At 41.7% G+C, this 27,721-nt stretch overlaps 1 protein-coding gene across 4 annotated transcripts in view; it reads left to right on the forward strand.

Moving 5' to 3' along the window:
- mbtps1 (membrane bound transcription factor peptidase, site 1) overlaps positions 1-27,721 on the forward strand; it is a 102,514-nt gene that overhangs the window by 53,153 nt on the left and 21,640 nt on the right. For 2 of the 4 annotated variants that reach the window (XM_022245228.2, XM_022245227.2), the window contains exons 22-23: positions 11,517-11,646; positions 23,908-27,714. In XM_022245228.2, the coding sequence (XP_022100920.2) occupies positions 11,517-11,646; positions 23,908-24,250 (473 nt within the window). In that variant the 3' untranslated portion in view covers positions 24,251-27,714. Of the gene's footprint in view, positions 1-11,516; positions 11,651-23,907; positions 27,715-27,721 lie in introns of those variants that run through there. The other 2 variants (XM_087138094.1, XM_087138095.1) reach the window with 2 other exon arrangements.

The following is a 27,721-nucleotide window of genomic DNA, read 5'->3' on the forward strand; positions in this document are numbered from 1 at the left end:
TGGCAAAATAAAAGTTAAAGAGATGGTTTGAAATGCAAAGATGCATTTACATTTCACAAGGAGTGCACTTGAAAAGTGCTGCAGAGGGGCACAGTAAGGATCGCGTGTTGTCATGTAGGGGTGTTGCTGTAGGGGGCATGTGGCCCAGTGGTCAGGATTTGTAGCTTCTGATCATAGGGTCAGGGGTTCGAATCCAGCTGGTGTCAGCATGTTGTGATCTCGGGCAAGTCACTTTACCTCTCCACCCAGAAGGAAAAAGGGTACAACTGCGAGAGGGCAGACATGGTTATTATGTTTAGCCGTTTATGCCTGATATGGCAGCAGTGGGCCAGTGTGATCCCCAGGGAGCTGAGACGGTTTCTTGAATGTTCAGATGTTTGGAGCCCAATGTGCAGGGATAATGATAATATATCAGTACTTTTGACTCACAGATACTGTAAGATACTGGTATTGTGCGCCTCATAAATGCTTTGATATCATTATTGTGTGACTAGGAATGAGGCAGGTGTGGTGCATGGATAACAGAATCATGAATGCTGAATTAAATGTAGCAGTATGTGATGTTCAGCTCTCTTTAGCTGATGTAGTTGAGTGCTGAGCTGTTGATTTTGCATGCAACAAATGCTTATTAGCCCTGTAGTGGTTACATGGACCAATCAGAGGCCAGCACTTAATTTCCACTGTCACGATCATGTATACAGGCTGGCAGCGAAGAAATGAAACCCAAATTGAAGAGATCAATCTTGGGGGTCCAAGAAAGGCCTTGATAATCCAAAAATTTGTTTCTCTTTGACAGTGTTGCTTGAATTAAGTACATGTACATTTATGCTGCCCAACATGTACATGCACGTTACCGGTAGATGGTCTTGGACTACTGGTAGATGGCATGCTAATGAGCTGCGTAATGTTTCTGTACATGATAGTGGGATACTCCCGCTTCTGGTTTCAGCCGTTACAGTGCCGCTTGTTACAGTGAGTGCTGTAGTCTGTTTCCGGTCTCTGATACTCTTCAGACCTGAGTGTAAAAATGCCATGCACAGTAGGTAACATTCCGTGGCAGCAGTTTACCTACTGGTACATATACATGTATTGGTACATGTTGCAAACATAAATATGTGAAGCGTGAAAGTATACTGTACATGATCTGTCACTCAGCTGTAATGTCGGTGTGCATGTGCATGTAGGGCTAGACTTGTACTAGACGTGTACATGCATGTTGTTTTGTGTACCAGTATATCTTTACCCACTGCCTTCCACATACACGCATCAAAGCGAAATACACGCACACGTAATGCCACTCTTAACCATTCAAGATCCACATGTACTTGCACATGTACAAGCGCTGTGCGTACCGTGCGCCAGCCCGATTATATTCGTCAGATTGAAGTTGAGCGTCGAGCGGTGAATCTCCTCTTTTAACCCTCGCTAATGAACTTTGCAGGGAACCTTTTATCAGTTTAAATAAGCCCTTGCACGCCCACACTGTCTGTGGTATACGATTGTTGATGAATGGTCGCCCCAATCTGATCTGACAATGTCCAACCATTCCAACATCAGAGCATCCCTAGACCGAGCCTGCACAAGAAACGGCCGTGAATCTGTGTCCATCTACAGTCACTCTGTGAGTGAGCAATATTGGTTTTTTTTTGTTACCATTTGAACAAACTTGATTACAATTGATACATGGATAATTATAGCAGTACTCTGGGATTTACTCTTTTAAACAAGTTGCAGTGTCGTACATTATTGGAGGAAGTCCTCTCCAAACACAAACATTTCACACAGAAGATAGAGCAACAGGGATGCAACACATTGCTTGGCAATTTTGGTACCTATCGATAAAATTGATTTGTTGGAATAAAATTTCACGTGCACTCAACAAATGTGCCTTTCATGAAAAATGTAAATCAGTCTAAGGCCATGAAACCGCTATAAAGGTTGAGATCTCACCATGAAATGTAATTTTATTGACTGGCCAATAGACAATTTAGGATTTCTTTTGAGAACAGTGCTAATTGGTGGATTTTACAGTGTCAATTTTCAGATGCACCAGTCCATTTTTAAAGTGCAAAATACAGGCCATCGTGCTTACACTGTAGCACTCAGCAAAACTGAACAACTGTAGAATAGTGAAAATTGTCCTCGAGAACGGCCAATTTATTTTCAAAAACGATGGAAATGTCCTCGGCATGAAGTAAGTTTCCGCACTGGATCGATGTAACTCAAAGCAGTGCAAACACGCATTTCCCTGGAAATCAGCACTTAAGTGGACATTCAACGAATATCGTACACGCACAAGGCACACCCCCCCCCTGCACTGCACTGGATTTCCTCTCCACAGCCCCATGGAATCGTTCATCCGAGGACCCTTACTCCTCTAAAAGGTCTGCTGCATATCTAATGAGGACTATCGCCAAAGTAAAAGTGATTGTGTTCATAACGCGCAGATTGTCATGTTTGTACATCTACATGGACATAAATTTGCCACCGTTGGCTTCAACTGACAATATTCTGGCAATATCACATGCATGCACAAGCAGTTGTTGACTGCTTGCCAGTGCTTGGTGCCAAGGCTAATTGGTAGAGGAGGCAGTATTTATTAGAGGCATGGGTAGCGGTACATTTAATTTGTGTACCAACGACCAAGCAGCCTGTGGTTGACTGGGTACACACGTACTGTACATGTGCATGACAGTTCTGCCAGTTGATCCTTGGGCAACGTATTCAAGAAGGACAATGAACTGATGTGACTCCATTCATGAAGTTACACCAGACAGTTCATAGTTTGTAGCTTAACCTGTTGGCCTTATTTGACCCTTTTTGTTATTTCTAAACCACTGTAGGCTATTTTGAACCTTGACGCCACTCATTACATGGAGACCCTTGCGGTACAATGTAGTTAAAAAAAGATTCTTTCAAATAAGTTACAGTTCCGTCACTGATAGATTTTTCCGTTCTGGTGAATTCAAGCCCCTCCTGCTCCAGAAACCTGCACATAAATAAACACAGGCCCCCTCTTATTCACTTGCCATCTTGGTTGCTAAGTTACCACTTGATAAGATTACCAATATCTTGGAGGATACATGATTTTCTTGACTAATATGCATTTTTGTACATGTACACGCGTAACTTAATTCTCATTTTGCAATGCATGCAGTTTACTCCGTTGTGCAATGTGCGGGGAGCTGTCTTCCACCATCCAATCAGTTTCCGTGGACCATAAGTGAAGAGATTACAGCATCTTGCTGGATGTCGGGGGGTGGGGGAGAACGAGTGGCTAACAAGGATATTTTTAGACCTGTGTTGTGAAGCTTGGAAACTGAACGTTGTTTGTACATGTGCACCGGTACTTTTGCACTTGTACATGTATCCAAGTAACAGCTTGGGACCTCCTTCCAACGTGGCCCCTCCCCTTAGTACAGTGTAAGGCCTTTCAAATTGAAGGATGAGACTAAAGCCTGGTTTCCATAGTGATTTGAAGAGATGCTGAGAACATTGCCGAGCAGTCCCCGGCGATACACAATGATAAGGAATTGCTTTATTGTGACTAACGCAAGCGTTGGAGCACAGTTTGGAAAGTTGGCTCAGGTTTAACTCAACTTACTGCCTGTGTTGAGTTGCCGGAGAAGGCCTGTATGCAAACAGGCGTGCTGGCATGAAGGGGCTGCAACGATGTCCCTCTTGCGTTGCACCACTCATTTTGCTCATTTTCTCGTTACTACCGAGAAGGCAGCCCCCTGTTGTCAACAAAATAGCTGACCATAAACTGGAGTATCGGTTTGGCTTCGAGGGGTGGTATTGCTGGCATTTAATGCAAAAATTGTACAAGTTACGGGCCCTATTTCGTTTATTTTTTTTGGTGGAATGGCATCACATGGCGTCTCCTCTGCGACCGTCTGCCTCTTGATGTCTTGCATGCTGTTGGCGTTCGTTGTAACCACATGGAAACCAGGGGTCAATTTCATAGAGTGGCTTAAGCACAAAAATTTGCTTAAGCGCAAAAAAACCTTGCTTAGCCACTTCATGCTGGGCCATTTTTCAATGTCGATGATGCTGGGCCATTTTTCAATGTTGATGATGCTGGGCCGGCATAACTATCATTTTTTCTGTTTTCAAAATCATTAAACGGTCGTTTATAGCCGCACGAAGTAATCTTTAGGCACTTCTCTAAGTTGACAGGTGACCTTCATTGACGCCCGAGTATTTCAGCTACGCCAGCAGCCTCGTAAACTGAGCCCAGATTGTGCGGTGTTATGTAACTTTCTTTTGTTCACGAACCTGGCTCAGTGCACTGCTGACCTCTTTTCAATAGGGGCCAGATTAGCATGCAGAGGTACTGTGTGGCTCATAGCTGCGGTGGTGGAGCGCTTTTGTCCTCGGTGGTAATCCACTCGCTCTCAATGCCCCAAACCCTGGTATACGCTTTCAAAACAAGGCTGGATTATCACCACTTTTGAGAGTGAAAAATGTTGGTAATGCCCAGCAGCCTGGTCTTTTGTTACAGGGCCCTGTTTCCTTTGTCCGAGTTCGGAGACCCCGGCCATGCATACAAACCATACGTCTCCAATCCCGGAGTCCCCAGCAGGAAGTGGTTAAAAAACAGATTTTGCCACCTTAAAATCTACATGATTGTCATGCTAACCGAAGGACAGATGAATACCATTCCAAAACAATGTACATGTACATCACGTGGAGTTTTGGCCGGTAACTTGATTTGTCAAGCAGGGTTTTTTTCGCAGTTAAAAAAATACCACCACCAATAACTGAGTATGCCAATACTGGCATACGTATCGTGTGGGCAGTTGTTTTTTTTAACATGTAGTACATGTCATAAGCTAATTGCATTGTAAATTACAAATTTACAATTTTTGGACTGGAAACAGCTCAGCTGTTACCCATTTCTAATCAAAGGGCTTTTGTAGCTGAAGGTTGCTTTGAACATGCAAAAATGTGAATTTTGCATTATGCGGATTGAAAGAGAATCTAAATAGGGAAGAGCCAAGATGTTTACACGTGCTTGCAATTTGTATGTGAAACTTGATCTGTGCATGATTCGTTATATACAATGTACCTTTAATCAGGTAACCGTCTGCAGTTGTTAAATACGATTTGGAAACTTTGCATGGTCAAGGCTAGACTTAAGAAAGATGGTTTACAGGTACACTATGTGAGAGGAACCAGTGAGTGTGAACTGGACGTTTCAACCATGATGCTGTGATCGTCCTCAGGAGAGATGACCTGAAGACGACTAGAACGTCCTGGTCGAGTCATCATTTCAACCCTGATGCTGTGATCGTCCTCAGGAGAGATGACCTGAGGACGACTAGAACGTCCTGGTCGAGTCGTTGAGTTTACACTCACCGGTTCTATTCAGTTAACCACCACTCTTACAGAAGAGATTGATTTCACATGGTGTTTGCAGTAAACTTCAAGCTACAATGTACATCCACAGACAGTAGTGTTATGTATTCATATGTTCAGATATTGCCATTCAAAAATTCAAGTGCTCAATCTCTGTAACAAGCACCACATATCAATGATTTGGAGTACTCTTGCAAGGTGTACAGTGCACAGGAAAGAATTGGAAAGGAGAACATCAGAGCTCTCCAATTCAGAGCACTGACAATTTCCTGAATGGCCACTTAAGGGCATCTAGAAATAAAGATAGTGGTAGCTTTTTACACACATTTAGATATAAGCCGCTCTAAGTCATAAAAGTGTTGAGAGTCCGTACCTGTACCTGTTGGAAGGTTTTTTTTTGCCTTTTAATAGTGTCCAAGCTCCGTGCACATGTACTAGCACACTCTGAATAATGCTCTTGAAAAAACATTGACAAATGAGAGGAATTGTCAACAGGGTCTAGAATCCATGGTGGGAAGGGAGACACCGGTATTCACCCCTCCCCTTCCCTCCCCTCCCCTGTAAGTGTCCTTTTTTTTTCTTACAAGCACCCTCCTTGCCCTTTACCAATACCAAGTGAACTCCAGAAATGTTGCTTCCGTAAAGAGCACTGCCCGTTGTCCAGTAACCATCCTCTTTGAACGGTGCCGCCATAAAAATGATGATGTCAAGCCTCCTATCCACACAGATGCCAAATGCCTTTTTACGCATTTACCCCTTTAATCAAAAGGACCTTGCTAAGTGCTTCCCTGTACTGCTCCAGTCAATTTCTCTGTTCATTTTCATAATTATAAGGATAGCGGCAGTCAGTTTCTCTATGGTGTCTTTGACACAAAATGTCATTGTTTTTCTGAACAGTAGCTGCTTCGGGTCTTACTAAGTAAGAATTTGACCGGTATCATCTGTACATGTACGTGCAAATTATGCAAGTGAAAATACAAGAAAGTCCTATCGGCATTTTTTTTTTCTTTTTGCATTATTAAGCATCGCCGAAAATATGCGTGTACGTGTGCATTCATGTGGCTATCTTGAAATTGTGTGTCACAGCACATTTCCCAGCCGCAAATTTGAAAGGCAGACAGCATTAGTTCAGTGGTGTTGCTATGGAGATAAGCATTATATTCCAAGGGGAGTCCAGACAGATTTCCATGAAGATATAAAATTCAACATCAATTTGCACATGCAAGCGATGACAGATGTTGACTGAGAGCAGTATGCTGCACTTTATTTTGCCAGCGTATAAGACTGAATCTCGCTTATTGTGCAAATGACTGACTTCCAACAATGACGATAGCACCCGGAGGAAGAATCGATGCCATGGCCGAGAATTAAGTACTGGCTCCCGTCCCAATAATTTTAAATTATAGGGACCGGTAGCTATATTCGCATTTAAAGGGTAGCTGCAATCAATTTGTCTGAATACAAATCTTCACAATGTTGTGTCTCATTTACTTTATTGTAGCGGGTCCGGTCCCCTGCCAATCTCGGGGGTTGGCGGTCCATCTGCCACTAAAGGGGGAATTGGAGGCCAGACAAAAACAGACAGTTCACCAGGCACAGGACTTATGTGCTGAACATGGGCTGGATCCCCTTTATTTTGCCGTCGCCAATAACTGGCTTGCATCATGGGGGATCGCATCTTGTACACGTAGTCGAAAATTCCGCTCTTTACCAGTGCCATGTTTCCCTCCATTTTGAAAAAAACTTAGATACCATTTGCCTTCAAAATACAAACAGTTTGAAAATCCAGAGCATACAGATGTGAAAAACGCGAAGTACATGTAGGCCTAATCAGGAACTCGCGTGAGTACCTTGCTGAAGTATGTTGACACATTGTTGGCTAATGAAGGAAGAGAAATCACCTCTTTCTGGTTTAAATGATCGTCATCCTTCATTTAGAAAGTGCTTTACAAGTGTGCACATAGGGCCTTGCTACAAACGTGCCTTGAAAACATGCACAAGGTTCAAAGGTCACATAATTCGTTGATATAACTGGGGAATTTCCAAACCCCTACATTGTTTTCAACTTTTTTGCCACTATTTCAAAGGGTATCTTGCTTCCTTTGAGGTTGTTATGCTAATGATATTTCCATATTCATGAGCAAAACTGTGATGTCATCCCAGGAAGAAAGCCTAAATGTTTTATTTATTTGAACACAAAAATGTCATGCATTTGTGTACAGATTTTGGTGGACTAAATTTTCTGTTTTTTGCTATTTCAGTTTTGTTCTAGCAATTAGTGAGCACCACTGCTTTTCTCAAATGTTTTTAGTAAGTAAATTCTGGATCCACAGTTTTTTTTTATAGAAAACATGCAATGAAAATTCTACTCTGTATTCCTTCGCTAGATGACATCACAACAGCAGCGCCCACAGTTGTCCAGGAAAGTGTGGATAATTTTAAGTGTTTAAAAACTGCAATTTTCAGTACACTTAACCTATGATTTAACCAAGTGGGAGTGTAGAAGAGTTCTCATACCTTAAAAAAGAGGACAAAGTTGTAGAAAAATTGCGTCTAGGAATTGGGAACCAGTCTACACTTACATGTACGCTGTATGCATATCCAGTCAGCGTTAATGTCATACCTAACGAGACAGCTGATAGGCTAGAAAATTGCTCAGGTTTCAAACCACAGCACTCGCCCTATTGCACAGTTCGTCTGCTGTCAATTTAAACATCCCCATTGCAAGCCTCTGTGTTCAAGTTTAGTTATTGACTTACATACAAAATTTTACTGTTTATCAGAGAATAATAGACCTTATTCTCAAGGAAGCCAGTTTGAATCATGTTCCCTGAATCCGTCTTATTCAATATCATGTGCCAAATGGGGTGGTGCCAGGCTATTTTGGATTTCACCCCCATTTTCTGTATTTTAAATGTTGCTTAAAACATGTAGACAATTCACAAATTTTTAATTATTGTAAATGAAATCAGTTCATAATAAACTTATCTTCCTTCCCTCCACATGCTTTTATTTCTATTCTTAAGTCCTCCCCCAAAAGATAAGTTAACCTCATTTTTGATTCAACATGGTCGACTCGTGAATAAGGCCAAATGATACATTTTCTTTGTCCCATCAACATGCACCATGGTTGCCATCTGTCTGTCCATGTATTACGACTTATATGTATGTCCATTCAGATAAATATACATGTAGAACGATGTAGCTGGTAGGACATATCGTCTGACACTAACACTTGTCATTACACTGATTCAGTGGGGACCAAAAGTGTTCTGGGGACGGAGGAATGTCCCCACAACTTGGTCCTAATTTGCCCAGCAAAAGAAATTGTCCCCCTGCAGCAAAAGAAATTGGTCCCAACAAAAGAAATTGGCCCCTTCGATAACGCAATGAAGGTCTGCTCAAACGTGTTTGTTTCTGGGTCGTGCGGACATCACTTGTTGAAATGTCTTAAAAGGGACCAAAAACTTTAGAGCACGGTTTCATCTTTTGGAACAAAGAAAGTTGTCACCTCAACCTCAGGGAAGGTCCACCCACACTCACACTAGTATGGACATGTTGTTCACATGTTTGTCAGTTTCAATTCTAATTGCTCCCAGAATTAAACATGCTCATAAATGGTAATGGAAGAGAAACTTGTGACATTGAATGGACATGTTGTAACATAATCTGAAAATACATGTATGTGACCATGTAAGTAACATGTACACATATAGATGATAACTGTGCTTTAGTGCTGCCATCCAGAAATGAAATTACTATATAGTTCAGAAGGGCAGTGTACTCGCTGTTGTAAATGTGTCTTGTGCCTATCCCATTCAAAATGGCGGTCTCCAGGCTGTTGTCTTCGTTGAAGTTAGTGCAGCTGAGGTTGTTTTTTTTTTAGTTTATTCAATTTTAGCAATTAAATCACTTCTAAACTTCAGCACTATAACTCACTCTGCATAAGGCCCCTGGTACAGTACTTGTGCATGAGTAGTTTAGTACCCTCTCCATTACGTTCGTATTATGTTGCATCATTTGAAACCTCTGTACAAACTCTGGCCATGTTGAGTCTGCCAGGTATATAAGGGTATTGTCCTCGAGTGCAGTGACACAATCTCATGGAAGGCATACAATAGAGCAAGACCTGCATGCATGTAATGTACTGATGCCAGCACCGAGGTTTCCCCTGCCTATTCCAGTGTGAGGCGGCCCACTTCACTGGTTTCAGTGACCACCCCAGGCTTTTCTGTTGAATTTTACCGCCTCACACTTAAGATAGACATAGGTGGAAGGAAAAAAGCAAAACATTTTTTATATTTGATACAGATCAATTTCCAGTCGTTCAGAATGGCGAGGAGGGACAGACACGGAATACAAGACTGATTTATTTCACATTTGGAGTTAATGTACTATTTTACTGTAAAGAATTTATTTTAGGCCTTTTTGAAAACACTTGCTTTTGTTTTAGACACTAGAGTTTTGGCAAAATTGGTGCACGCATCCACATTCAAGACCTTATATGTCACTGATATTTAAGGACTGCAAGGCCTGGTTTGCATACCAGCTTTTAACAAATTTTAGCGCAATGGATTGAGTGTTTGCAGCTCCTGCGTGTACTCGCAGATTATGCGCATGAATGGGCCCTCTACTGAACTAAAACTTGAGACTGCTTTGGACAAGGCTGTATACATATGGTGCAAAAAACTTTTTGAGAGGTAAATTTAAACAAAATCTGGTACACTGAGTTTAATATCTGATTGCTCATAAATGAAACAATTTGAATTCCCCAGACTAAAGGCACTGTTGCTGTTCCTCATGATTCGGGGCAAGCTTTTGCATAGCGACAACCATCTCTGGAATGGATTGGAGCCTTTTTACCCTTCTTATCCATTGAGAACAGTGTATTGTTGCAAGGCGTCTCTTATGTAACTAAGCAAAAGCTTGCCCCGAATCAGGAAGTATAGCAACAGTGTTCTTAGTATGGAGAATTCAAGTTGTTATGCTCGCGTGAATTTAAAGGTCAGTGTACCAGATTTTATTCAAATTTAACTCTCAAAAAGGCTTATATAGTAATGTAGGCGGAGATATGTCTAAGGCCCTGTGTGTGTATCATGTACTCAAATGCAGGTATCAAACTGCAGCCCGAGGCATTATTAATTGAGGTCTATACTTTGCAGGCTGTAATACAGCCTGCAGTTAATTGCCTACAGTGTGCCAAAAATAGCACAGGTCTGGTTGTTGCAAAAAATAGAACCTAAGTCTTCGGAGCAAAAATAGTCACACTTATCGGCATGATGTTCTGTAAGCCTTTTGCCCACGACTGCAGAAAGAACAAGTCTACACTGGCTCATTTTTGGCTCAGGCTCACATATCCAAGCTCCATTTTCGGCTCCAAGAAAAAAAAAAGAGAAAAAAAAAGGGACTTGATGACAACACTGGCTGCCAAGCCAGGCTTGGTAATGCATCCGCCGGCTAGTTCCATATTCAGAGAGGCACGCATTTGGCACGTACTCGCTCTCTCCTGACAGTAGTGCAGCAGCTGAGCAGCCATCAAACCTCCGAGTGAAAACATGTTTGCGACGTGCATATGGACCACTACGTGTAAAAGAGGCAGAAGACTGTCAGATGCTCCATAGTATGCCTGACCCTTGGGGTTACATGAACAACCCTTCCTTACCTTTGATGCCATCTACATTTCACTTGAAGCACATTTTCTGGGTATTCTACCACCACTGCTATCACATACAAGAAATAGTTATACTTCTGTTGTATTTTAACCATTAAACGGATAAAAAACCTCAAATAGCAATTGTCAGACTTTAATTTCAGTAGCAAATCTGGCATATACACATGTAACCATATCGGCCATATATAGTTCTCTGCAAAGTACCTGAAGTACTGTGCATGTCCATGTACCTTAAATCTGAAGTGCCTGAAATACCTGAAATTTGAAATACCAGTACGGACTGTAAAAAACCTTGATATCATCATGTGTACATTCCATCTACAAGTGTCAAATTTCAGCCCTTCCTTTTTTAGAAGTTAAATGCAAAAACCTCAAATTTTAAGCCTTCGATGTGAAGCCTATTATGCTGTAAATTTTGATCAGTTCCTTAACCGCATAAGACTCAAGTTCATGGAGACTGTTTTCATTTGTTCCGAACTGGTAGGCAACCACCTGTATCGGTACTCCAAAGTGTTGGATCCTCATCAGCTAGGGGACCCAAAGCCACGCCCCCTACCCGCCTGCCCCCATCTAGCGTGGGCCAAAGGAGAACCTCTCAACATCTCAGCTCCCAGGTAAGTACTGGTGTACATTGACATGTGTACATTTACAAGTATATTGCTGCAGGTGCCTGAACATGCTTTACTGTGTCGTCACTGCATTAATGACGGGACTTTTCTTTGCAGGTGCACTTGCCGATCTTATTCCTGTGAAAATTGATACAGCACTCCATCACTGCATCCAAATTCATATGAACAGATAAATCCCTTTCTAGTAAACCTTGATCACTTGATAAAAACCAGCAGATAGCAGGAATGATCGCAGCCAAGAGTGGATCATATTGTAATGCAGAGTCAGTGGATGAAGTGAAAAACAGTGGTGCTGGGACGGAAAGAAAAACAAGAAGTCCATTATCATCGTGGGTCAAAGACAAAGTAGAAATGACACTCAGCGGTTCAGTCTTACAAGGCACGCAGCACTGGAAACGTTAAAACTCTTGCCTTATTTGCATTCCCCCGAGGGTTCTGTCGTCAAGATCTTTCCACAGACGTACTCGATTATTTTTAGCCGTCTTCCCGACTGTGTACACGTATGCTAATGTCAACGACCCACTCCTTCAAATGCTGGGCTGATCTCAACAAGTTCTGGCCCCATAATTTCACCAGATTCTTTTTGCTTTTCGTCTTCTTCTTTTCAAGTACTTTTTAAAAATTTTTAGAATTCACACAGTTTTGTCAGAGACTTGAAGCCATCAGGGGGTTACAGTTTCATCGTCCAGAGCAATAGTCTTGAGGTTTCTTGCTAGACCGTGAAGGGAGGCTTATGCTTATCCGGCGTTAATACCCACGGAAATCTTGTTCTTTGGCCCGAATCCCTGATTCTGGGGGTCTACATGTCCCTTGGCTGTCATGAAAAAAAAAAGCAGTGCTGACTCTGCCACATTTTTTTTCTGCGCGTAAAGATGTCTTGGCCGAGACCATGTCAAGATTCAGGGATTTGGCGACGCGGTGATATCACTTGAGGGTAATATACTCAGAAGGCCTTTTTATCTCGAGTGTTGGGAGGGCACAGGCACTAACAACTGTGTCAAGTGTGCCATTGGACGGTTGGGAGCAATTCCCGCCGCAGATTTGACGCTCTGAAATCGTGATTGTTTCAGAAAACCATTGCTTCTGTCGAGTGCAACTCGACACCTCTCTTGTTTTTTATGAGTATCAGTGGTGTTAACAACTTTCGCATGATGTGTATGATGTATGAACATGCATACATGGATATGCTCCTTGATAGATCATCGAAGCACAATAAAGAAGTGTTCTCAAGTCTGGCATGTTATCTATTTTTTGGCCATTTTGGAAATTCCACATCTCATTGAATTGTCATTCCACGCAAAGCCAGCAAGTCTAAATTTTCCTGAGACAACCATGCTGTACTGTGATTATTCATGTAAACACCACCCTGCATACTGTGGCAGTAGCTCAGTTGAAAAGCTTGGAAATTGCACCGCATTCCTGAATCTGGACCAAAAATGAGAAGGCAACTTTGGGAAGGTTAAGTTACACAGAATCTGGACTGGTTCCAAAAATAATTTTGATGTATGAACATGACACTCCGCAAGGAATGATCAAAGGATGTACTGTGCCGTACATGAACCCCGTGCGCTGCATTTCTAGTGGAACAGCAGGCTGGATCAAGTACCCCTTATCCATGATCTACAGGCGGGATTCTATTAAAATCGTCTGGGCCGTTTCTTAAACTTACTTGAATTACTTTTTTTTACTTCTGTGTCCACAATGGGACATTACAAAGGAAGGAGTGGGAGAGTGTACGACACTTGTCATGCTCTTGGCATGCTGTATTCAATTTGGAGAACAACGGGTGCTTCTTTTCATGTCGCAGTCATTTCAAAATCGTTAAGCTAATGAAAAGTGACGATGTGAGTTAACTCCACATCAAAGTTGTTAGACTGGGGTGGCTGAACACTGTACAGACTTATGGGGATCATTCTTACGGTGTTTGCAAATTGCTCCCTGTGCTGCATGCACTGGTACAGCTCATGCATAAGAACAATTCTAAAATCTCCATTTTATTGTTGATATTTTATTGGGTTGTTTTTCTTTGGTTTAGGGTTATGTTTTGTTTTTAGTTTTTATTTATTGTGAGTTTTGTACTTTTTTGTAGTTTTTGTTCTTGGTTCAAGGCAGATTTAATACAGGTCAAGAAATGTTAGTTTTAAAGTGTATACTGTGCATGTACGGTACATGTATACATGTACATGTATACATGTACATGTATACATGTACATGTATACATGTACATGTATACATGTACATGTATGTTGTACATGTGCTCAGAGAAATAGACACGCGAAGTTGGATTTGCACAATACACCATTCTTTTCATCAGTTTGTTAGTCACAAGTGTGAAAGTCTTCCTTGTTGTGTGTTCAGCTGAATCCAACCCTCTTGTTTGTTCAACTGGATCACTGGCCTGTTTTTCCCGATTCTCCTTCACCAAGTCTTTCCCCAGAACACCTCCACACTCAGGATTGTCACCGATATGAAATATTTACAGTTTACGTCACGCTCCTTTGCAACCTCTCCCGTTTGGTTTCTCGAAAGACACGGACGCCCAAAGGTGTGATATGCTGCTCGGAAATTGTAGGGGATCTCTTAACGGGTCGGTGAAGCAGTGAATTGGCAAGGGCGTCTTGGGATGCGAGATGGGGTTTTTTACTATTATTTTTTTTATAGGGTGCCAAGAGTGACATACTAGATCAGGTGGTTTGTACACTGCATGTTTTCTCATGCTAACAAGTATGGTGTCTGTACAGTGATAGTTCAAGATGGAAAGAGTATGGATCTCCTATTCCAGTAAAGTCAACTTTTTTAAAAGTTATCACTTTATGATGGTGGTTATTTGGGGTTTGGTTTTTTTTGGGGGGGGTCATTTTACACTTGTCCCAGTGTGCCATGCATGCGACTTTTTCTTAGGATCAGCTGATTTCCTCATTTTTCACTTCACATTCATGCCATTGAAAGGAAAAAAAACACTTTACAAACTACAAAGTCAGAATTTCCTCGTTTGTTTGTCAAAGTCCAAGTTGCGTGCCTGGTGATCTGCTGGACGGGGTTATTTGTTGCAACCTTAAAATGCTCATTTTATTTGATTTTACAGGAAACTTATTACTTTCCGAAAGACAACTTTGAATAAACGACCTCCCAAAATAAAAAAAAAAAATTGTCTCTGGTGTATAATATTCAAGAACCAATTTACTAGCTGTCATGTGAGACATTTTTACACTTCATCACCGGTGTGCGTGCATGTGGTCAGAAATCACTCAAGGATGGCAGACCTGAAACTAATGAGGGCATATGTAGTTGATAGACAGTTAGACATACACGTACATAGATACAAGTAAATCTTTGTACAATGTGCATATCAATCATTGTCACTTGTCCTATATATGTGTACGCATGCATGTACAGATATAGAACAAATTCAACCTCAGGTATTTTAACCCACATGACTTATTAAGCACACCACTCATGCTTATGTGTCAAACACATTCATCTTTTCCCTGCATGCACTTGTCAAATATACATGCACATGGAATATTTGTGTCTCAACTGTGATGTTCATGAATAGTTTAGCATTTCAGCATTTCTGGAGATTTGCCCCTCTTCATACATGTCGTTGTTGGGTACCAATTTATGAATAAGAAAAGAGTCCAGTATCAAAGCCATGGGGACTTGTCCGATTTTGTTTACTATATACACATGTACATGCACCTGTGCAGTGGCAGGTTTTACACATACCAACATATGTACATTTAGATAATGGGCATCAAGGGGGGCGTAGGCATTCCTTCCACCCCGTAAAAAAATATGAAAACAAAAAATGAAAAAAATGAAAGAAAACAAAATGGATATGAAAGGCAATGAAAAGCATTAATTTGCTTGAAAAAAGCCCTCCAATTAGACTCCTTCCTGCTATTTATTGTTCCTTTTTAAGCAGGTGAGTGCTTTCTCCCCTGGAACTTCTCCCCTCCCCCCCAAAAAGTGGTTTGCTCCCCCCCCCTTGGCACAAATGTTGGCGACACCCACAGCGTAGATGAACGCTACACATGCAAAAGGCAATGTGAAGTCAGGAGATGTGACCTCTCTCTCCCTAACTCAGGTTATATGCATCTGTACTCGTAGCTGCCAAAGAGTTTAAAGAGTCTCGTTCATTGTCACCAGTTGTGACCGAAATGGCGATTAAAACACAGTGTGAAATTTGAAGGGAGATTTGAATCAATAAAACTAACCACTTTATTTGTACTTTTATCAACATATCCAAACAGGTCTCCCATGTTCTTCCGATAAAAAAAAGCCACGAAAGAAAAACAAGTTACAGTTCCCAATTGTTTCCATGCACTGAAAAGTGCCACTTGTTGAAAATAAGTGATTCACTCGTGAAGATTTCAAGTTGATCTCCTAATAAGCCATCTGCGTGTGTTAAATTGGAAATAAAATCTGGTACGCTGAGTTCTTCAAATTCACGTGAACGTAACAACTACTAAAACCATACTAAAAACCACTGTTGCTATACCTTGTAATTCGGGGCAAGCTTTTGCTTAGTTACATAAGAGACGCCTTGCAACAATACACTGTTCTCAAGGGATAAGAACGACACAAAGGAACCAATCCTTTCCAGAGATGGTGGTCGCTATGCAAAAGCTTGCCCCGAATCATGAGGAACAGCAACAGTGTCTTTAGTGTGGGGAATTCAAATTGTTACATTTCTGTGCAGTCAGATAATACAGTGTACCAGATTTTTTTTCAAATTTCAGGCGCAAGTGGCTTATTGGTGTCATGTTCAGTTTTATGCATCCATGTACATGTATGTTGGTGCATTGAGCGACAAAGGTTAGTTAGAAGGCCCATTTAACTGTGTACATGTACAAGTTGTGTGTATCTCTTTGCTGTAGTCACACCCGTTTTTTTCACATCTACATGTAAACTCTAGCGGTGAATCATACACAATATTCAATGTTACATGACTGAGCAAGCAACTCAGAATATGTGGTTTGGGTCTCCAAATTCAGAGGGCCCGGCTTTGCATTGCATGTGCACATGAACAGCGAGAAGGAAGAAAGTTATTGTACACGTAATGCGTTTAGCAATGGCTCTGAGGTGTTGAAGTTTCATTTATATGCTAATTTAGACATATTTTCTTTGCATCATTGGGTTGCATTGTTAAGTTGCCGGAACAATAAACATGGCAGCTGCATGTTTTTTTTAAAAAGATATTGTTTGGTAAGTAAAGTGTGCATGTGCATAAAAGCGTAGACCAATGTTTTTATATTCAAATTGGAAGATGTTGTTTTTCAGTTTTGTTAATGAATGGGGGAGCATGTTTCATCTGTTTTATGCCTACGTGTAGTTTTCATATTGACATAAAGAGATGCAGAAGGCATGTCCGATCAGTTTCGACGATATGCAATCATAAGGAAACACTTTATTGCGACTAACACAAACAGGGATGGCCACTGACTTTGCCACCTGTCGGCATTGAGTCACCAGAGTAGGCTCATGCAGATGGGCACACCAGCAGGATGGATGGGCCTGCAACAATGCCTCTCTCACCTGGTACCACGCCGTTTGCCAACTCTCTCCTTATAGTTGAAACCTGATGCCCCAGTCGTCGGCAAAAAGCTGAGCATAAACAAAATACATGGAACTGGAGTATCAGATTGGCTTCACCACCCCAGAAAGGCATTTCATGCAAAAAGTTCCCTGTTTTAGACGTCATTTTTGTGGAGAACATTACATCAGACGTTGTCTCCTCCATGACTGTCTGCATCTTGACCTCTTGCATGCTGTCTGTTCTCCTCACATCCATATGGAAGCTACGCTCTACCGGTACACTGAAAAAGTTCGGCAGTGCAGTAGCAAGTTCAGTTTTACCATGCGTGTAAACAAGTTGAAAAAAAAAATGAAAAATTTCTTTTCAATGGAAAATGAAATCATCTGTTGTTGAAGTAAAAGACTGACCCTTTGGCTTCTGGGGGACTCAAATCTTTCATCATCGTTGTATGTGTGGATTTAACTATTCAGATCATGAAACTGAAGCTGAATCAATTATTGATTTTTGTCTCCGGTAACATACATTGTACATATTCATGTATATGTACTAATTGATTTACACTTACATGCCTCTCAGCGTTTAAGCTGAATTTTATTACATACATGTGCGCAAGCCACACAGCATAACAACAGATTTATACCTTGACTGGTGTTGTGACGACACATTTTTTTCATTTCGCAAGTTTTGGATTGCAGAGAAAAATCTCTGAGAATCATCTTCTCCTGTCTCCATGAGATACAGCAATTTCCAAGCAGCAGACACGAAATAAGAGACGATGACATTTTCGGGGGGGGGGGAAGCGGCGGCCCCACTATCTCCCCTTGAAGGCTCACGCGGGGTAGTTTGGTTCATTAATGCCCCCCTAGCGAAGCATGATTATTCACTTCGGGCACACTCCCAGAGCACATCCATGTACACAGCGTATTGAATTTCAGCCGAGGCTGTTTGTTGGAATGGGGGAGGGGGGGTTTTCTCATTGCATGCTAGGGAAAGGGATGGCCATACATAATGCCAACAGCCAGACAAGAAGGCTGTGTGGGTCTTGACAGATGATTAAAAAAAGAGCTCTTTAAAGAGAGGTTACAGGTTCTTAGATTTTCGGAGGTACAGAGATGCAGGCAACTGGTCATGTACTAGTATTATAGCTACATGTATGTGCACATGTATAGGCTGATCATACATTGTACATGTATCTCAAATTAGTGTTAATAAACGTCTGTCTCCAGCATCAAGAGGCTTTCTTGTGGAGTTTTTTTTGGGGTGAAATCCAATTCACGTGTGAACTACTACCCTACGTGTGTATACGTACAAAGTGACATTTAATTCAGAATTTCTCAACCGGTAGAGCTTGGTACATGTATGTGCATGTATAGGCGTGAACACATGAATGGGTGTTATACAGTGCATGCTTTAATATCAAGGGCACAATGCCAGTTACTTGCTATGCATCTGCTTTGTTATATCTTTAAGCCTTGCATACCTGTATATTTTTCAAACTTGGATCTGTCTTTTCATCTGCATTTTACCTGACGTGCAGTCTGTCAGACATGTTGAGTGGAAAGGTTACAACATCGGAGAATACCAAAACTGCCTTTGCGCACATTCGGAGCATTTGGTCACACTTTACTCCTTTGCCTCGGCTGCTGTGCAGTGTTGCGGGAAGATGCTCGCGAAACTGTGAAATTGACAAGAAGTATTCCAGGCTTGCATATATTGACCTTTAGAAAAGAGGCTGGGGGGGAGGAAGAGATCAAAGTTTGAAAAGAGAGGGGAGGGGATTACGGCCGGCGATTCCTCAGGTTGTGTCTTTACATCAGTGATCTGTATCATTTGGTGACGGTGCCCGCCCGCTCCGACGTTGATTGAAGCCTAGAAGACCGCTTTGAAGGACTCGAAGACAGCAAATGAGCTGAAGACTCAGTGAGGCAGACCGTGTCGAAACAGATGGATTACGTGTGCCTCAAATTCCAAATACAGACGTTGTCTTTGATTGAAGAAAAAAACATACAGCAATCTGTCTGATGAAGCGGGTTGGAGTATCAAGTTGACGAGGACACTTCTATTTTTATTTCACTACGCATTTGTACATGTGCATTCAGAACTTATTATTTAGAAAAGGTAAATGTATTTCTGCTCCAGAAGCACGTTCAAGAAACATAATTTCTTGACAAGATGCACCCATGGTACACGTGCATGTGCATTTCTGCCAGATTTCAACCCTGGCAAAAGCACTGTTGGGTACATGTTGCACACGTGTACATGCACATACATGTACATGTATCAACCCGTAGGTACATGCATGTACATGTATCAATCCGTAGGTACATACATGTACATGTATCAATCCGTAGGTACATGCATGTACATGTATCAACCCGTAGGTACATGCATGTACATGTATCAATCCGTAGGTACATGCATGTACATGTATCAACCCGTAGGTACATGCATGTACATGTATCAATCCGTAGGTACATGCACGTGTTATGTAGTACCTGTACCCTAGCTGACAGATGGTCTTTTGTCTAAGCCATCTTATGCATATTTAGAGTTTCTGAAATCCTAGTGCCGCCAGTAAACTCTTTTAAAATTGCCAGCTTTGGTATTGGACATTGTACAAAGAGCACACAAATGGGGTCTGAATCTCTTAAAAAGTATGCAATAATGCAGAAGGGACGGACAAAACAGGATTTTCAGCACTCTGAAGGAGTAAATGGGATTAAGGTCACTCCAAACTGTTCCTTATTTTTTGCATGTTTACTTGCATGTACACTGTACATGCATGTACAAGTAGGGTATTCCCCCAGCACAAGGGCCATATATCCCACTATATACATTTCAAACCAGTACATGTACATGTAATTCCACGTGAATTTCACTTGCACGTGTATTGTGTATAAATGTACTGTACCAGTTGGGCACACAACCTCGGCTGACCCGTACCCTGTGTTCTTGAGTTTGAACTGCATGTATTTCATGATGTTTGCATGACCACGGAGTTGATGGGGAAAAGGTTTTTATATTGTAGTCCTCATTACACAGATATCCCAAGTGTTGCTGCATTAATCTGTCCATTTCTTCTCCATCTGCAATGTTTGCCATGGGGGGGCCGAGGTAATGCATTTAATGTCATTGCCAACAAAATCTGCCACTATGTTACCATGGAAATAAGAGCAAAACGTTATATTATATGGATGGAAATCTCACAGTGGGGAGATGGGGAGTTTGTGCAGGCCAGGCAACAGGAAATTGCACGAGTTGGCCGGTTGAGACAGTCAATCAAACCGAGTCATCTGGGGCTTGCAGTCTGAGGGTGAGTGACCACTGTGATCTCAGTCTATACGGCCTTCCCCCGGTGTGGCATGCGACTTGCTTCTCAACTTGTGTGGAGGATTTATTGATTTTGCTGGGTGCAGACTGTCTGTCAGTACGTCACTGTCGCCGACTCCGAGACAGGTGGGGGTGGAAAAACAGAACTGTTGTCAGAGTGCCTTTTGTGTACAGAGTCAACGCATCACTTTCTTGTGACAAGACTCAGAATTTATATTCTTTATACTCCCCGTACATTATTCCAACGCCTGACATGGAGGTTTTGTAGTTTGCTATTTCTTCTTGTTTCTGTGTGACCTAACATGAACCCTACCTTGTATTTACTTATGACAGACTTTGTTGACTTCACTGCTGACCTTGCATTCTGGAATGAAATGGTGATTTTTTAGTTGTCGTGAGAGCTTTTGAAGGTTTTTATTCAGATTACTTTATTCAGATTTTATTCAGGTGGGGATACGATCTAGAGAGCTTTTTTTTTCTCACTATGCCTCCAGTTCAGCCCTTTATGTAACATTTTACTTTTGTTTTTCTTGGCAACCATCCAAAATCTTTTAAAATCCACCAGTGTAGGGCAAGTTCGAGCAGTGGACCACTTGTCGACCACTTGTGGATCTTCCCTGGTAACACATGCACAAAATAATGTCCCGAATACCAGCCAAGATCAACAGGTGGTTGAAAACAGAAAAGCTGTTGCGCAAAATTTGCCCATTATAGAGGTGGCACATTCTCAAGTGTCACTCAGCCCAATGCAAGTAGAAGTATGATGTACATGTTCCAGCACACGTCCCTTGCTCAGTATTTCTGTCAAAAGTCATCCAGAAATCATGTCCTGCATATTTGTGACACAGTCTGCAAAAAGGTGTATTAAGTCACACAATGCAAAAACTCGTAATGGCCCGTTCCATGTGCCGAGGGTGAAAATATTTGGAAATGTTTTGAGGCCAATTGCTTGACCAGAAAGCGTCTTCTGTTGCTAAGGAAAACCAAGAGAGTGTCTGATTTAAGTTTAAGGTTTCTGTTCGTTATGTTTAAAAGGCATTATCTCAAAAAGCACGTGTGATAAAATGAAATTATATGAATATGCAAATGGCAAATAACTCCAAAATGCAAAATGCCACTGAGATGAATTAAATATCAAATGAAAGCAAGAGCTGGTCACATTGTACGGGTCTGAGCACTTTGGATGATTAGAAATTAGTTTTCCTTTGTTTTGTTCTTTTTGGGGAGTTTGTTTTTCTTGTTTTTATCAGGGGGATGTTTCAGGTTTTTGTTAATTCTTTTGTTTTTCTTTCTGTTTTTTTTTTTTTAGTAATGTGTGTCCACTTCCATGGTTAGTAATGTGAATAAAGCCATTACTGTTGCAAGGACATGTAGCGTATAATACAGAATGTCAAACACAACAAAAGAAATAAAAAATGGGTGGCTATCAAAAATGGTAATAATGACAGAAACACAGAAATACATAAAGAAAAGATCTCGTCTAATTAAAAAACCTTTTGGATAAATCTAGCCCTTCAGATACGCATACTCATGTACATATTCATTATCTCCATTATTGACTGTTACAAAACCTTAAACAAATATTGAAAATATATGCATCTTCATGTGCACAGGTATATCTACATAAAAGAGAGTTTGCAGGACTTGTGTTTAGCCGGCTTTAGATGTACCGGTAGCAATAAAAAAAATTCCAGAAGGCAACGACAAATTGAATATCCCATACATTGAGGATAATCTCATGAGCATCTCGCATGAGTTGCCTACAAATTCTTGCAGTCACTAGCGCCCGAGTCATGCATGCTCCTGGTACAGTAGTCCTGTGTAAACACTCTCCTGGCCTCTGCGTCCACACAGGTGTGCCCCACGTGTCGTTCCCGTTGTCGGAGTGTTTTGAAAATTGTCGGGGTACTGGTGTGTAGTTGGGGGAACCAAGGGGTTGATATGGGCATATGCTTGACATGCTAGAGCTCAACTGGAAACTAAAATTACACTTACTTGAACCTGTGCATGCACATCCATATATGGTTACATGTTGAGGGTATTATTTGTCCTTGGACATTGGGCTTTGAAGCTGTTAAGAACCTGATGAATGTAAACAGTGTCTGGTAAATTAATTCATTTAAGTCTTACAGTTTGGGAGATATGTTGCGTACATATAAATGTACAGTTTGCATTATGTACATGTATGATGATAGGTTGTTATGCAATTGAGGAAAATGTGAGTGTCCATTCCTGTAAAGCTTCTTGGGTATAAGAGAAATGGCGTATGTTGAGGCAATGCATCATCCGCACGCTGGCGTGACTTACAGACATAGACTTCTGTGTGGTACTTGATAACCTGTAAGCAGTGGCGTAGCAAGGATTTTACTAGTCAGCTAGTGCGGGGGGCACAAAGGGGACACCAGCATCCTCTGGGGGGCACCAGCATCCTCTGGGGGGCACCAGCTTTCAATGGTGTGGTTTTTGGGGGCAAGTTTTTGTTGGGCTTGTTCAATATCCATTCATCCGTTTTTTTTCAGTGGATGGGGCACTTGGGGGGGCACCGGGAATGTGTGGGGAGGGCACGTGCCCCCCATGTCAGGCCCCCCATGGCTACTCCACTGCCTGTATGTAAGGAACATTCAAGTGGACGGTACCTACAGTAATCCATGTCAAATGGCACTTATATGTACATGTACTGACCTGTATGTCATGACATGGGCGCTCCAAAGCTATTGAGGCATGCGCGCCAAAGCTATTGAGGCCTGCGCGCCAAAGCTATTGAGGAGTGCACGCCAAAGCTATTGAGGCATGCACGCCAAAGCTATTGAAGAGTGCACGCCAAAGCTACATGTGTGGTACCTATACATGTACATGTATACATTCTTTGGTACCAATTTGCTGCCTGTCAGTGTTCGATGCAGGTATCACTATTGTCAGCTTCATGTATGCGCTTGTGTTCACACATTACAGGAGGTGATCTGTCATTTCTTGAACCGATTGGTTTATGTATGTTCCCCAAACTACACATACCTTGGTTCAAGAATCCCGGGGATCACTTGCGGTTGAAATGTATAACACAACCTGACAAGATGAGTCACAAGACCCCAGAGCCACCTTTGAGTTAACGGCCTTTGGAAGAATTTTGCTGAGTGTAAATCAAAAGGGACTGTTGTCATTTTTGCACTCACATCATGATCTTTTTTGTCAGGATACTAAGCTGAGTGATACGTCAAAATAAACAGCTCAGTTTGCCCATTCTTACACAGTCTAAAATGAAATTTTCAAAAATTGGCCTGAAGACCGCTTTTATTGGGAACCAGTCACTTATTGTAGACTTGAGCTGTCAGGAGTTACAAAGATTTCCTTGTTTTTTTTTTTTCCCCTCTCCACCCCAGTAATCTCTTCAAACACCAGAAGTTGCTCTCCATCCTAGAGGGAGCCCCACCCCCAGCCGTGGTGGCTGTCAACATGAGGCGGGATGAGCCCAACGTGCCCGGTCTCTTGCGGGATGACGAGGGCGCCGGCTGGGACCCGCAGCTGAACTCGGGCAGCCTGGTGGTGTCGGACAACTGGAGCCTGGTCACCTTCCTGGCATTTGCCTCGGGTGTCCTGGTGCTGGGCTTCTTCGTCCACCTGTTGTGCCGCAGCCGACGGAAACGACAGAAGCCTGTCACATGGCGGAAAAGACCGGCAAAGCTGATGCGCAGGACAAGATACTCCAAGATTCCAGCTGTATAGCACTGCAGGGCACTTTTCTTGTACATAAAGTGTGAGATATTTTATATCATGATCGGTTCATAAAAGAAATTGTATTTGGTGCACACAGGACATTCAGGTGTGGTTCTACAAACCAGGCGCTTCTTCAGTGGCATCATTTCCATCTCATCGGTTCCCACCCATCAACTGCTCATGTGCTCCCAAAGCTTATTCCCTCCATACCCCTTCAGGGTACAACTGTTCAAGTGCTTACTCCATGTGAACTTGATACCCTGTCAGTGTCAATTTGTGGCTCGCTTCATACCAACCCGTCCTCTCGGTGTCCTGGCACTGCTCGCCCATCGTGGACTTCGTGACCAGTCATCGTCAGTGCGAGCATCCAGTGCTTACCTGATGTGCACTCGGTGCTCAGGCAACATACACACAATAATCACTCGAGCGTGACCCGGTGTTTCTGGTGCATGCCGAATTAATATGCACACAACAGCGCTTCATTGCACCTTGGACGTCGGCCTGACGCTCTACTAGTCCCCCCGCTAGACGGTCATTTATGTTCCAAGCTCTCACCTCCCAGAATTTCTAATGAACTTAATCAGTCACAGGTCAAGTGTTATTGCTCAACAATCGAGCATTAGCCAGTAGTTACATGACAGCTAATTTATAGAAATGCACTCGAGTGACGGGTGGCGACAGGGTTAAAAAAAAATTATTAAAGCTGGATAAGGATAGTAGATAAGACTTGAAGCTTTGCATGGTGGAGATAGACTAAAGAGAGGGCTTGGGGTGACACCATGGGGTTAGATGTCTTCAGGAAGAGGTGTGATTCTGATAAGAACTGACCAGTGTGCTCTTCAGTCACTCCTCACTCCTGAGGATGACCGGAGCACACTAGTTGAAACGTTGAGTTCACACTTAACGGCTCTCATCAGAATCATGCCTCTTCCTGAAGAAATCTATCCACATGGTGTCACCACAAGCCCTCTCTTTATTCTATAAAAATAGTACTTCTAACATTGTTAGACTCTGTCTTTCTGCAGGAGAAAGGATTCTGTGTGGGGGGAAAAATAGAGATATTTCAGTTTAAATATCGTACGGATGTACCACTGTCTTTACGTTCTGGACTCTAGCCCTGATTGGGTGCTTGGTTCACTACTTAATGAATGTAAATGCGAATATGATATCAAGTGAGTCTTCTCATGCAACAATTTACTCTGTTTCAACAGTGCAATTCCCACTCAGCCCATCTGAAAATGACATCAATGACAAGTGATATTTTTGTGCTAAGATATTTACAAAAAATTTAAAGATTTTCAGTGGTCTCGTTGAAAAAAATGTCCCTGGATCTAGCTGATTTGATATATGCTTGCAAATATTTCAGAAATTTGCATTCAAAATATGTTTCAGCACCCAAGGTCCTGTTGACACATGCATGCAACACAGAAGGACATGCATTGTTAGACCTGTCACAGACTGTTCATAGTGTTGCATTTTCGGTTGCCTCCAAGGTTTGTTAACTATTTTAATTAAAACTTTCGTAGGGGTTTGTATCAAATAACTTAATGTATATAAATGAACAGGCATCATTTATAAAGCCACTTAGTGTTTGATACTTTATCAGTTGGCGCGATTATTGATGCATGTGATTCAAGTAAAAGACAGTCTTGGGGTTTCTTCTTTTTCGACGCGTTTGTTTCCTTCTCAACTCTATGATGTTTCCTTTTTAAATACCGGCCACTTTGTGTGGAGGTTTTTCAACAAATAAATTCCTTATGATTCTTTTAGGGGATGCAATTTCTCCGGTCGTTGATTTCCAAATGAAATTAGTGTCCCACGTACTTCTAGTTGTCTCTTCTCTGTTAGTAGCATAAATCATGCTTCAGTCCAGAAATCGGATTACAATTTCGATTTACTGGAGCTGATTATTGAGGGGGAAAATGGTTGTTAGCTGATCCTCGCGTGTGCTGTACTTCGTCAGACCATGGACCAACATTACAGCTGTTTCCGTGGTAAACCAAAGACAGGCAATCAATTTCGAATTCAGGAATTTTGGCGAGAAACACGCCAAGAGGAATACTTCTTTTTGGCAGCAAGGACTGTGGTCGTCATGTACGCGTGCGACTGCTGAATTAAAAGTAGCCATTTATTTGCATACGGACATACAACATGTACATCTAGGACCTTAATTGGCAACTCAAGAGTGCACTGGCTTGATACTATTACTAGAATAAAAAGGTGTTAGAAAAATTCCGGAGCACTTCGCAGAGGTGTGAAGTCTCAGCATAAAAAAAAAATTAAGACTTCAAGATTTTTGCCTCTAAAACTTTGAAAGTTTAGAGTTTTAATCTTTCAAGTTTTGCTACCTTTTGTACTTTGTACCGTACACAAAACCAAAGCCGTGCAGGACTACCTAGCCCAGAACAGTCAGCGTATTCTTTAGCGTTGTCACCGTTACAACTCCTTTTGCCAGATGTGTTATAGATTACCTTTTCCCCAAGTTTTACTTTTTACGTATGCATTATGGTCTATTTCTTCCCCCCCCCCTGCTTTGGGTATTGACAAAATATTGTACTGCTGTTCTGTTCTACATAATCTCATCTGCTCTCAGCTGCACGACTAGCATACGAGTGTAAATATGACCTGTTATGTTTTATCTTAAGGTCAAACTTGAATTGTGACAGCTCTGCTCAGAGATAGAGGAAAAGATCGGGTCTGCGAGATTTGAATCATGGTAACTTGGGAATACTTGAGAGTGGATAAGTACATGCATATTAAGAAAAAAAAATTTAAAAAGGGAGGGGCTGTCTGTCTAAAAAGTGTTCTCGTATTTTTCTTCCAGGGAATCTGTAGGTAAGAAGACTGTTGAACTCTAGAGCCATACGTTGTTTTCTGAGGAATTTCCGGGGGGGGGGAAGGCCACTGTCTTCTCGAGGGTTGTAAAGGCTTACAGTGCGCTTTGTTGCCACCGCGTTTCCCGTGAAAATTACCTCTGACTTAGCCCTGAGGCTTAAAAATCTTTTTTTAAATGTTTTTGACCTATTGTTTATTTATTCAGGTATCGTAACTTTGTGTATCTGTGGCACTCGGGATCTTCCCTAAGCCCAGATTATTCATGTTTTTTCCACCAAGATTTTTAACTGTCGTCATTCCGATCTCTGTGATGAGCTGCAGATTACTGAGAATAGGTTAAACTAACGCAAATGCCAATTATGCGGTTTCTCGAATTTGGCTTCCAAATTGTAGCCTGTTGAATGTGTTAGCACATTTTCTAACTTGGGAATAATGGTTGAAAGGCAGAACATTTTCTGAGTATTTTTCAAATTCCTTAGTACTGCACTTTTGTGGGGAATACTGGTGTTGTTTTCTTTTTTAAGTGTTAGCGAATTTTCAAAAGAGAAGGAATGTAAATGTGAATTGATATGTATATTTTTTTGCCCCTTTATATGAAACGAGAATAGAAAATAAATGAAAATTTACCATTAGGCATACATTAAT

This window comes from Acanthaster planci, linkage group LG06 (assembly GCF_054643075.1).
Source record: "Acanthaster planci isolate LZ-2023a linkage group LG06, COTS_SCS, whole genome shotgun sequence".
Taxonomy (NCBI): Eukaryota; Metazoa; Echinodermata; class Asteroidea; order Valvatida; family Acanthasteridae; genus Acanthaster; species Acanthaster planci.